Source organism: Lygodium microphyllum, chromosome 24 (genome assembly GCF_053477565.2).
Source record: "Lygodium microphyllum isolate KBCC chromosome 24, Lygodium_microphyllum_v1.1.10, whole genome shotgun sequence".
NCBI classification, from domain to species: Eukaryota; Viridiplantae; Streptophyta; class Polypodiopsida; order Schizaeales; family Lygodiaceae; genus Lygodium; species Lygodium microphyllum.
Genome location: NC_141158.1, coordinates 58,487,223 through 58,499,600, shown reverse-complemented (window position 1 = coordinate 58,499,600; position 12,378 = coordinate 58,487,223). Strand labels below are relative to the sequence as shown.

General features: G+C 41.8%; 1 protein-coding gene across 3 annotated transcripts in view; it reads right to left on the bottom strand.

Annotated features, from left to right (window-relative positions):
* Positions 1–8,306, bottom strand: part of LOC148015134 (Protein kinase superfamily protein) — a 112,527-nt gene extending 104,221 nt beyond the window's left edge. For all 3 annotated transcript variants that reach the window (XM_087665570.1, XM_087665569.1, XM_087665571.1), the window contains exon 1: positions 7,797–8,306. In XM_087665570.1, coding sequence (XP_087521696.1) covers positions 7,797–7,875 — 79 coding nt within the window. In that variant the 5' untranslated portion in view covers positions 7,876–8,306. The remainder of the gene's footprint in view (positions 1–7,796) is intronic.
* Between the last annotated feature and the right edge of the window lie 4,072 nt (positions 8,307–12,378).

Below are 12,378 nucleotides of genomic sequence, written 5' to 3'. Positions count from 1 at the left end.
AGGTGGCCAAATCAAGCATGCCATAGCTCGAACTATGTCTGAGAGGTAAGAGCAGAAGAAGAGTTTAATTTGTAGATCCCATTCTCCTCATACCCTGAAGAGAGAACCTTCCTCGATCCACGATCAAGAACTCGAGCAGCATCACTATCAAACTCTACCAAGAGACCAAGAGAACAAATCTTATGTATCGAAAGCAAATGATACCCTAAACCTGGCACATACAACACCTCGAAAGTGTGGGTACCACCACGTCCATCTGAATCAACTACATCTCATCCTGTGCAGCAATAGACACAAAGAGTTGTCTCCTATGAGAATCTGCCCACGCGAGGGTCACAAATAGGCAACACCAACTGTCGAAGGAGTCGTGCCGTGAGGCACCACTATCCATGATCCACTCTCAAGCCTAGGGAGCTGTCATCGCAGCATCAGAGATCCTCGTGTAGAGTCCTCAATGACTGCTAAGTGAATAAAAGAAGCTGATGAGGGTGCAGCCACCGCTCCAAAATCCTTCACGTCCTTCTTCTTGGTGTCCTTCTTGTCCTTGTCAAGGCAATCCTTCTTCCGATGGCCGGTCTTACCACAAATATGGCATGTTGATTCTTTCTCTTTCTCCTTCTTGGATTGTTGTCCTCCTTCTTCTTCTTTTAGTCCTTCCCATGCTTCTAAGAGGCTTCACCAATCAATGGCTCCAACTTGGAAGCATTTTGTTCCTCTTGGTCCAAGACCATAGGAACTAACTCTTCCCAACGAAGAGTCGACTCCCGCCCTCAAGCAATAAGAGCGAAATAAAAAGTACTGAATCGTAGCGGCAACTGGGACAATAAAGTGATCACCATGTCTTTGAAGGAAATGGGCTTCCCTACAATTTGAACCTATATCTAAAGCTACCGAAGCTTGTTGATGTGTTCCCGAAGCGAAGAAGGCTTATTCAAGGACAAGGTCCCCATCTGCACCTCCAAAGAAACCCTCTTCATAAGGGTCATCCGGTGGTACATCTGATCAAGCTCCATCCGGTTGTACATCTGATCAAGCTCCAGCCATATTTCTTGAGCCACCATCAAGTGCTCTATATGGGCTATCACGGCTATTGTACAAGACAAAAAAAGAAAAGAGCGGATCCTGGCATTTAGCTTGTCCCAATGAGACTAGGCTTGGGTCAACTCCGCACGAGCACTTGAAGAGAGTTTGGACTCATCTCTCACCGAGGGCCGATTGATCTCCTCCATCACAAGCTCCGCCAAATCATAAGACTCCAATATGGTCAACATCATCACACGCCATATGCAGTAATTGTCACCGTGGAGCTTTTGATCGGATGGAAGAGCCGGTAAGACAAGCACCTTTCGGTCCATGATTGCCTGGAACTCCACGTCAGTCTCTATAGACATCTTCACCTGCAATGCCTACACAAACGCAAAAGAAACCCCCTCTGACTGTGAAAACGTAGCCTGCTAATGTCTTGCCTCCGCATCCCGAACATTCTTCAGCCGTCAGAGCCAATGAAAAGGTAAAATTTGCACTTGAAGGCCAAAAACACAGCCTTCTTCCTTCTCTAACAGCAGAAAAACAGCAACAATTTCAGCAAATCTTCTCTTTTCTCGCACGCCCACGCTCACCTCAATCTTGTTCCGATGCGCAGCCCACCTACTCGCACTTAAACGCTGAAAACACAGCCGTATGTCGTGCTGAAAACTCCTCTTCATATAGGTCCACAGTCCTTCAATGCTCTGATACCATGTCAAAGTGAAGCAATGCGGAAGCCAATGACCGTGACAAAGAGTGAAAAGAGAGAGAAGAGAGAGAGAAAGAGACAGTGAAACACAGAAAATCTGTAGTGAAGAATGCTGTATAAGGATGCAGAATTATACACGGGTGCAAAGAGAATATTTGTGTATGTCTCCACCTTGAGGACTTCGATCTCCATCAGCTCCCAGTGCTGTCCCTATCACCAGCATGTTGTAATCTGTCAAATACAAGTGTAGAAGTTTGTTGGAAACTCAACCTTAAAAAGGTTGAAAAGAATGCTTGAGAAGATGCCTGAAATAGCCAGGTCGGCTGCATTTAATGCAGCTGACTACAATCGGACAGTCCAATTGCAGCCACGTGGCACTGCTGATGTGGCAAGAGATGATGTCACCAAGTGGTGATACTTTTTGCAATTGTTTTCCTTATAAACTCATATAAATATTTTTCTTTTCTTTTCTTTAGTTGCTGTTGTTTTTTACCCCCAAAGTTCTCTTGGATTAAGCCGGGATCTTTGCATGGCCAAAAGAGGCAACCATTGGAACAAATTGGACTAATGGTTTGTCTGAGCCTTGGGACCGAATTGAATGGGCACTAAAGAATAGAATGCCAATGGTTTGGGACTGTGTGCTTAGCCATTGGAGATGGTGCAGGACAATGAGCATGGCCAAGACAGAAGATGCACATGTGAGAATGCCCACGAAATAAAAGTCACCATAACTGAGGCACATTACACTTTTTGATGTGGTTGCAATGATAGAAGTTGCTAGGAACAACTTGAGGAATGCAAGGGTCACCATCCCTAAAATTTAGGGAGTTGCTACTTTTGGACACCAATATCTATTCGCATCATTATCTTCATTTTTGCACAAGGATTAATTCTCTGGTCTATGCCGAGGTCAAATTTTGCACCGATTATGGAGAACTTTAGACCGGAAGGTTTAAACAAGAAAATTGTTACGTGTATGCCATGTGTCACAATTTGGGCACAAATTCCCACAAGATGGCTGCATGGCATAAGTTGGACGCTGCAAATTGTGTGGATTTAGAAGAGTACAATAAGAAATTTTGGGAAGCACTTATGCCCGTGAGTTCTTATAGGACAATGCCCCAATCAGAACAAATTGAAAAGTACAGTTGCGGTTTGCCCGAAGCCATCAAGGATTAAGACCAAGGTTACAAATATGGTACAGTTAAATGAAAATGCTGGTGTGGCAAATGCATTGTTAAAAGGAAAAGCTAACAGCTTTAAAGGCATTGAAAAGAAGCATTTTCAGTTTAAGCAGGATCCTGGCAATAAGAAGAAGCAATTTCCAAAAAAGACCAGCTTTACAAATAAGTTTTTTTGGAAGAAAAGTTTTCAATAGCAGCCTCAGACTTCTTTTAAACAAGGCAAAGGACAAAAGAGGCCACTTTTTGGTAAATCATTTGAAGAAAGAAAAGCTTTAGTGATGGCTGGAAATGCTTTATATGTGAACAGGAAGGCCATGTTGCTTCTAAGTGTCCACAGCAATCTTCTAAAGATGCAAAGGATAAAGATGCGCCGAGTAAAAAGAAGCCTAGCATTAACTTAGTGCCTGATATGGTGGGAGATCTATCACTTGATGATGCTACAGAATTGTGCAAAGCTTTGGGAACATATTTTTGAGTACTTGGTTTTTGCAAAGCAAGTTAATAAAGTTAACAGTAATGTGTCTGTACTAGATGAAAGTAGAAGGGCTTTCTTGGATAAATTCAATGACCATACAGGGTGAGTGCAACGCAACAAGAGATTATGACACAGGTTGATGAGCTTTTAGAGAAGGGACTAATTCAACCTAGTAGTTCTCCATTTTATTTCACCTGTGTTGCTAGTTCAAAAAAAGGACGGCTCTTGGCGAATGTGTATTGACTATAGAGCCTTGAATACGAACACGATCAAGAATAGGTTTTTGATTCCAAGGATAGATGATATTCTTGATCGATTACAGGGAGCAGGAATGTTTAGCAGGATAGATTTGAAAAGTGGGTACCATCATATGAGAATCAGGCCAAAGGATATCCATAAGACTGCTTTTAGAACGACATTTGGTCTCTATGAATTTTTAGTCATGCCGTTTGGATTGACCAATGCTCCTGCCACGTTTAGCAAGATGATCGATAGGATTTTCCGCCCTTATTGAAGTTTTGTTGGCACATTCTTTGATGATATGATTTTCTTTTCAAAGAATGAAGAGAAGCATAGAAAACACTTCGTTACAATCTTTAATGAGCTTAAGCGTAACAGATTGCTCATTAATGGCAAGAAGAGTGAATTCTTTTTGGAAGAGATTCACTTCCTTGGGCACATAGTTTCTAAAGATGGTGTGAAGATGGATCCTGCAAAGATAGAAGCAATTGTCTCTCGGCCAGACTTGAAAGCATTCATGATGTCCACAGTTTCCTTGGCCTATGCTCTTACTACAAGAGATTTGTAAGACACTTTGCAGAGATTGCTTCTTCTTTACATGCACTTGAAAAGAAGGATGTCAAATGGCAATGGACTGACAAAGAGAAATCAGCATTTAAATGTTTGAAGGGGAAAATGACTACAAATCCATTACTTATTTTGCCAGATCTATCTAAACCATTCGTACTGCAGTGTGATGCATGTGGAAACAGCATTGGTGCTGTATTCATGGAGAATGGCCGAGTTGTGGCATACGAGAGTAGAGTACTCTCTGTCGTTGAAAGGACTTACCATATTTATCAGAAAGAGTTATTAGCTGTGATCCATGCACTTTCTAGTTGGAAGCACTATTTGCTTGGTGCTGATTTGGTAGTGCAAACAAATCATCAAACACTTAGATACTTTCTCACACGGGCTAAATTGTCAGAGAAACACATGCATTGGGCAAATTTCCTATCTATGTTTCATTTTCAGATAGTGCATGTGGAAGGCAAGAATAATGTAGTTGCAGATGCTTTATCTCGCAAACCACAGGTGTCAGCTGTTTCAACTTCTTATCACTATGAATTGGATGATATGAAAGAGCAATATGCTGATGACAAAGATTTCTTTGAAATCTATGAACAGTTGATCAATGGCCAACATCATGATCATTATGTGTTCAAAGAAGGCTTTATCATGATGCATGGAAGACTGCGTTACAAAACAGCTAAGGCCAAAAGTTTTATTAGAAAGTCATGCTCCACCGTATGCAGGACATCGTGGTATAGATGCTACAGTCAAAGCGATAGAGACTTTCTTCTATTGGCCAACCTTGAGATCTAATGTTGATGCATATGTCAGATTTTTCCTTGTGTCCCAAAAGGTCAAATTTGATAGACAGAAGGCACCAGGGTTATTGCAATCACTGTCTATTCCAAAAAGGCCATGGGAAAGTATTGCCATGGATTCCATTTTTTATCTTCCAAGAACTTCTTCAGGGAATGATGAAATCTGGACTATCATTTGCAGATTCAGCAAACAGGCACATTTCATTCCTGTAAGGAAAAAGGTTAAGTCAGAACACAAGGTAAAGATAGTTATGCATAATATTTTCAAGTACCATGGAATGCCACGGTCAATTGTCAGTGATACAGACCCAAGAATGACTAGCTTGTTTTGAAAAGCATTGTTTGAAAACATGGACACTACGCTGAAATTTTCTTCTTCTTTCCATTCACACACTGATGGATAGTCTGAAAAAGCAAATTTGACTGTTTTAGATCTACTAAAGTGTTATGTTTCAGACCATAAGACTTCTTCAGAACATTACTTGCCATTGGCTGAGTATGCATACAATAATACAGTGCACTCATTTACTGGCAAAGCACCTTATGAGATTGTGGAAGGTGGAAAGAAATTGTCTCCCATTTTGTAGACAAAAGATAATATTTTTGAAGTAGCTCGTTATGTGAAAGATTGGAAAGAAGCATATAAAAAGGTCAAGTATGCCTTAGAAAAGTCACAAGCTAAACAAAAAAGAGCTGTTGATAGTCATCGTCGATAACTCTTATTCAAAAAGGATGATTGTGTCTCATTGTGTTTTGAAAAGGCACGTTTGAGAAAACAGGAGAGCAAGGAATGTTTGTTTCCAAAGCTGAGTATGTGTTACTATGGCCAATACAAATACAATCCAAGAGTGCATCATTGTTGCTTCTCTTAAGCTGACAATGGCTTAAACTGAGCTAAATCAATCTACATAGGCTCAACATTTATTTCTTGTTTTCCTTGGGAGGTCGTTATTGTCGTGGTATCTACACTTAAAGCTCCATGGCACTTCTCTTGGCATCTCTCAAATAGGAAATTGTCACATTCTATGGCCCCCTTTCCCTTGTATGCTATATTGCACATCCGATCACATCCATTGGACGGAATTTGTAATACACAATTCATTACTCATTATACATATGATGTATTTGGCTACAATTACTTTCTTTTCAGTTTTTTCATAATACTTTTGAATTATTGTATACTAATTCATCTCATAGACCAATTTGGTTTTTAGCAAAGAGCTCTCTCTCTCTCTCTCTCTCTCTCTCTCTCTCTCTCTCTCTCTCTCTCTCTCTCTCTCTCTCTCTCTCTCTCTCTCTCTCAATATGCAGCAAGACGCTTCCTTAACTCAAGCTACAACATATCATGGCATCACACCACTTCTTTGAACGAGAATGGTGCAACCAATGCTCATCAACACACGGAGGATGTTGCATGGACACTATCAACTACACGCATGTGCATGGATACCATCTAGAAGGCTCTTCTTCCCACACCTCTCAAGACATACAATCTCTTGTGATGCAATACAAGCACATATAAAGGAGATGCAATGGCAACTCACAAAGCTTCAAACCTCCTAATTTAGCTCCACTATACAAATAGAACCATTTCACACAACCCATGTTATTTAACAAAACCATGTAAACTGGCATTGCACATGCGCTTTAAACAAGTGTACAATCATGCGCTTGAATAGGAGATGTTGTGTCTAAAGCCTTTTTTGAGCATCCATTTTGTTATTGGCATTGAGGGCATCCATTTTGTTAATGACATCCTCCATACCAATCCTTGAAATAGAATACTCCCCTCCTCCTCCCCACCAAAAAAAACCTCATTTATATGGACTTCAATTCTATTTCCACAAATAGCTTCAACTTTTGATCTTGATTAGATGCCTCTTCAGAATCTCTATCTCAATTTATGCCAAATCACACCTTGATTTTTCAATTCTCGAAGCTTCTTCTCAACTATTTATATGGGATGTGATCTAAGCACGTATCTTAACATTCATAAGCAAATCTATCCTCCAGAAGTCAGCACATGTCACAAAAAAAAAGCATAAGCTCCAATACACCAAAGATGTCTGTGAATCGTACCAGGCAAAGATAGGCTGACCTAATCACATGGAGCCCAACAACATCAAGAACATCATACGATTGCTAGTAGAGGATATAAAACCAGGTGAAATGTGTTTGTAATAGCAGTCTGCAAGACTCAAGTTTCAAGAATATGCCTTAAACCATTACCACCGTCATTGGTCTCCCAACCAAACATACAGCCAGAGCTGATATCAAACCTTGTGCCAAACAAAGATACTCTGTTGACATAAAGCTCTATCAACAGAAGACATTTAAATAGAAACCGTTTCAAGGATCAATAGTATGGAAAGAAAGAGTCTCGCATGAGGCACTAGCACAGACAATACTCAGAAAACAAATATCAAAAGCCAAGTAAGAGATGGCTTGATTATCAAAGGCCATATATGTCCAATTTGGACCAGTCCAACGATCGCATACGCTGAGTGCGTCAAGTGAAGCAGGTAACAAATCAGCAAGGGCACCGTTTTACAATGAACGCCAAAGACAGTCATCTGATCTGTCCAAATATAACCGCTATGACTGTACAAAGATGGCCACATGCAAGCCATTTTCAGACTCTAATCCATCAAAGCAGTCTTCCTGCAGATTTTAGCCCCACTAACAATCGTTCTTGGCAAATTATTTCGACAGGCATGCGAACTAATCCATGGTAGAAACAAGTGCCGCGTCAACAGCATGCAAGCTTCTCGCAAGCTTGAGATATTACGAACCTTCATAGACGGAGGACTGCGCAAGGAGACGCCTACGACGCAATGCAGCAAGAACGCAAGGGTTGGCGATGGACGGCATCTGCAGCTTCAATTCAATCAAGAGCTGATAGGAATCGCCTCTTCTCGACTGTGTGTGTCTGGCATGCGTCTTTCTTCTGCAACGTTTGTTGTTTGTTCCGACCTTGCTTCTGTCTCGCGCCAGGCCTACTTCTATCACCGCGGCATGGACACGACATTGTGAGTTGCCACGTCAACCTCTTGCCACTATTCCAAATTTCCAAGTCGATATCGAGTAGGGTAGGCACGCCAGGAGAACTGGCACGTAACGTTTTGGGGGGTTTCGAGAGGCAGAGCCACATACATACACGTGTGTGTGTGTGTGTGCACGCGCGCATAGCATGCACGGCAGATGCACAACGAAGCATAGCACAGAGGTACAAAGAGTATAGAGAGACCAATACGAAAGCGCCAAACCAAATAGCAAGATTGCAACCGAGAGTATATTAAGATTGTATCTCATTCATATCTTGTTTTACAATGGCTGCTGAGGAGGCCTTATATAGAAGTCTTGGAGAGACAAAAGATTGAAGCTAAGTGCCATGTGAGGCATACACCACTACAGTTGTGGAGTGGTAAGTGGAGAATATAATACACTTTTCTGAGTGGGAAATAAAGTATAAGGCTAAGTGGGTGCAGTGTCAGGTTTGCGGGAAAGTAAATCAGTGAGTACATTGTTTTTTCCAAGGATGTGTGCAAAAGTCACATCCAACTCATTAGAAAAGAGAGACCACCTAAGTAATCTTTTGTTGTCGATTTTTGGCTGCCTTTTTTTATGAGATATCCATGCACATGTTGTAAATCTGTGCGTACAGTAAAAGAAACAAATTCCACAGAAATTCTAAAGGTTTTGATGGCTTTGATGATGCCTAATATTTCTCAATGGTACGAGGGGACAATTTTTCAATGTTTGGGAAAAGATGTCAGAAGCATGCAGAATATTTGTAGTAGGATGTCATTTTTTTCTTTTTTGGATTTGTTTTTTCTTGTTGAAAGTCCTCTTGAAGGGTCTTCACAAAGCACTGCTCCCCATCCAATATCAAAAGCATATGTATATACACAATTAAGGGATAACTTGTTGGTAACTAAAGAGGATGTAATTTCTGGATAAGAGATTTTATTTGTTGGAGAGCTACTGTGTGGAGTGGTTTCCACTCAAAATTATTTTCCCTGAGAAAAGGACAAAGATCTTGGATATATAATGCTAGATTGGGTATAGAGGGGTTAATCCAATTTAAGCAGTCTAAGAGTTGTTTGGAGGCTTTTTACATTTGGAATAGTATTAGAAAACTCTAAAATCTTTTAAGAACATGGTCGTGAAGCTCAATCATACCATGATGAATTTGTGAACCTGAGAAATCTACCTTGGTTACAAACATGATAGATTTAGTAGGGAATAGTACCATCCTTGCCTCTTCTACAACCTTCATGAAAAGTTTAAGATGATTCAAGTGTTTGGGAATGGCCTCATAAAAAACTAAGATATCATCTAAGAGAAGAGAAGGAGAGAAGAAGAAGAGTCCAGTTTGCCATACACCAAAGAATGGGCTCTCATTCCTCTTTTGAACTTTATATACAAAGCCCTAAATCCCATTTAAGTGGTCATCCCCTTTTTATATGGCCGGCCATAGCCTAGGCCCTTTTTTTCATTGTTCTCATATCTTCCTAGCCTCCTTCCTACTGCCCCCATCTATATTTACAATTTGCACAGGTCAGAGCCCAGTGCTCTTAAAATAAATCATGGCGCGCCTTGCGCTCTTTTACAAAAGTACTGACTTGTGCTTTTTCTTGAGCGCCTCTCCTTGATTTAGGACTTTTTCACACTTCTTGTGTTTCTCGATTTTTCTTGGCGTGCCTTCGTTCTCCATTCTGCTTTTGCCTTGGCTCTGTCTTCTACTTTAGATTTTTCCAATTTTCCACCTTGTTTGTTTGAGGGTTAACATTACCCCCCTCCTAGTTGAGTGCCAGTCCCATGGCACTTATTGGGGGATGAGTTAAACTCTGTTGCTGGAGTAGCCAAGTAGCTCTTTGAGTTTGTGTGTACATCGAGTTGGAAGGTGTTGTGGAGGGATTTATGGAACTGTGAGGCCCTTGAGTTGGAGATGATTCCTTGTCCTGGAGGGATTTATGGACCTGAAAGGCCCTTGAGTTTGGACTAAGCCCTGGTCGTGGAGAGAGGCTAGTGGGCGGATCTGGCATTGAAATTGAATATTGTGCTGGATGGATCCATCGCATGGCCCTCTGCGATGTTCTTCTTATACACTGTTCAAAATGAGCTTCTTCATTCACTTTTCGATTCAGGTTGTGGCGTTCACCCCTTGGTTTGTTGGGTCGACATGGTAGAATGTTTCATAAGATGGGGAGCACATTGCATGGATGATGGGATCGCTAAAGTTGGTGGGGGGGCCTTCAGTTGTGCATTACATGTGGGTGTGTGCCATTGTCATGTGGTGCATTGTGCGTATGCTAGTGGGATGGAGCTTAGGGTGGAATGTCTAACCACAGGGGAGTGCTACCTTCCTGGGTGTGTCCTACCCTTGATGTGCCCTAAGCGTGACGTGGGGGTCAAAATGAGGCTAGGGGGTTAGGGACTGAGGTGGCCGACCAAAGCCATCGGCCGTACCTAACTTGAGGACCTCTAGGTGCAGTGGCTGTGGTGGATACGCAACTTGTAGTGGTGACGAGTGATATTTTTTTATTTTTTATATATTCTTTTTTCTTTTTAAAATATATTTTTTCTTAATAATAATAATAAAGTTACATAGTTGTGACAGAAGTTTAATCTTCGTCATCGAAGTGAGGTGGAGAATAGGGCTTAATAGATTTACTAAGGAATCGACGGCTTTGGAGATACCCCTCGAGGTTTAGACGAACTTGAAGGGTGGTGGTGGAGAGGAATGGACGATTGCAGTGGGTGAAGTGGGTATCATTCATGTCCTCTAGTAGAGTTAAGCAAAATGAAGGCAATAGAGTGGCTCAAATCATTAACCGAGTCATCACACAACTATCTATACCATTAGGATCAAAATGGAGCACTGGGAGGCCGTGCTCCTGCAGAATGGGATCTTGCCTAAGGAATATCCTAAGCAATCTAAGGTAATTACAAGTGGTAATAAAGGCAGGGTCATGGCATGAAGAGAATTGGTTAGTGAATTGGATTAGAGTATCATGCAAGTTTTCTAAGTGAAGACGAGGGCATCTTCATATGTAGTATAGTGAGGATTATAGATTATAGGGAAGTCATAACAGCCGTGGAAACTAGAGTCAAAATCCACTCCCACCCTTTGAGGGTAAGGCATAAAGATTGGGTCGTTTCACTCGAAGGTTGAGTGTTGCAAAAGGCCATCCAAGTGTCCATATTGGTGTTGTAGACCCTTCTTCTCCATGTAGGTTGGCATTCGTAGCCAGGCACAGACCATGGTACTTCAAAAACTTTATTTTGCCAAAATTCGACACCTTCTATGGCCCATAATGTGGGGTTCTGCTCTCTCTCCCCCAACCAACTTTGTCCAAGCCTGCTTTCGATGTTAATCACCTTCTCCACCACCTTCATAGGTAACACTCTACGTAGGGTGGTGGGGAATTGGAAGTTGTGGTCAAAGGGGCTCCTAGCCATTTCTTGCCTCTTCCAGATTATGAGATCACCATGAAAGCTTGTTGGGGTGTCGTCAGCACATGGTGGGATAGATGCCTGGGGTGCCCTCACTCCCCTCACATTCCATTTTCTCATTGTCTCCTCCACCATTTGCTTTCTTCTTTCTCTTAGTGCCGCCTTTCTTTCTATGGAGGTGTCTGCGTGTTATTGCTCTTTAGGCCCCGAGGAAGAAGGCGATGGGACAAGCTTGTCTTCATGTGGTCCCATTTCAAAGTTCACATCCACCTCCCTTCCCTCGCTTGGCTCTTGCTGCTCCCCTTGGAGGAACCTGAGTGTGTCCACTTCCCATGAGGTTAGTCTTGCCAATAGGAGATAATGGCTTTGTTCTTCTAGGCTTGGGCCAACTCCACTAGGTTGTGGTGGCATCTGTAGTTAGCCTTCAGTGCCCTACGAGCCATTCCCTGTTTCTTTTTCATTGACTCCATGGACTCTCCCTCCTTTTCCTGGGTGACATTCAATAGGGTTTCTAGGAAGGCGCATTTTTGGGTGTGGAAGCTCACTTTGGCGGCCTTCGCTCTGTTTTCGGCAAGTATCTTTTCTTTTTCAGCTTGAGCGAGGCAATGCACCAAAGCTTTGTAATGAAAACCAGGAACTTGAAGATAAGAGGATAATGTGCACAATAAGAGATAGAGATAGAGATAATATAGAGAATTGGCATAATTGGTTGTTGTCCATGCATAAATTCAGCTGGCATATAGCCAGTCATTGAACTGTGAGTAGTCCGGTTAGCCCATAATGCAAAAGGTAGCATTTTAGGCCATTCTTTGATCTTTTCTCTACAAGACTTTGCTAGAGCTTTGAGAATAGGTTGATGACCTCTCTCACTCTTTCCATTGCCTTCAGGTTTGTAGGCTGATGTCAAAGCCAACT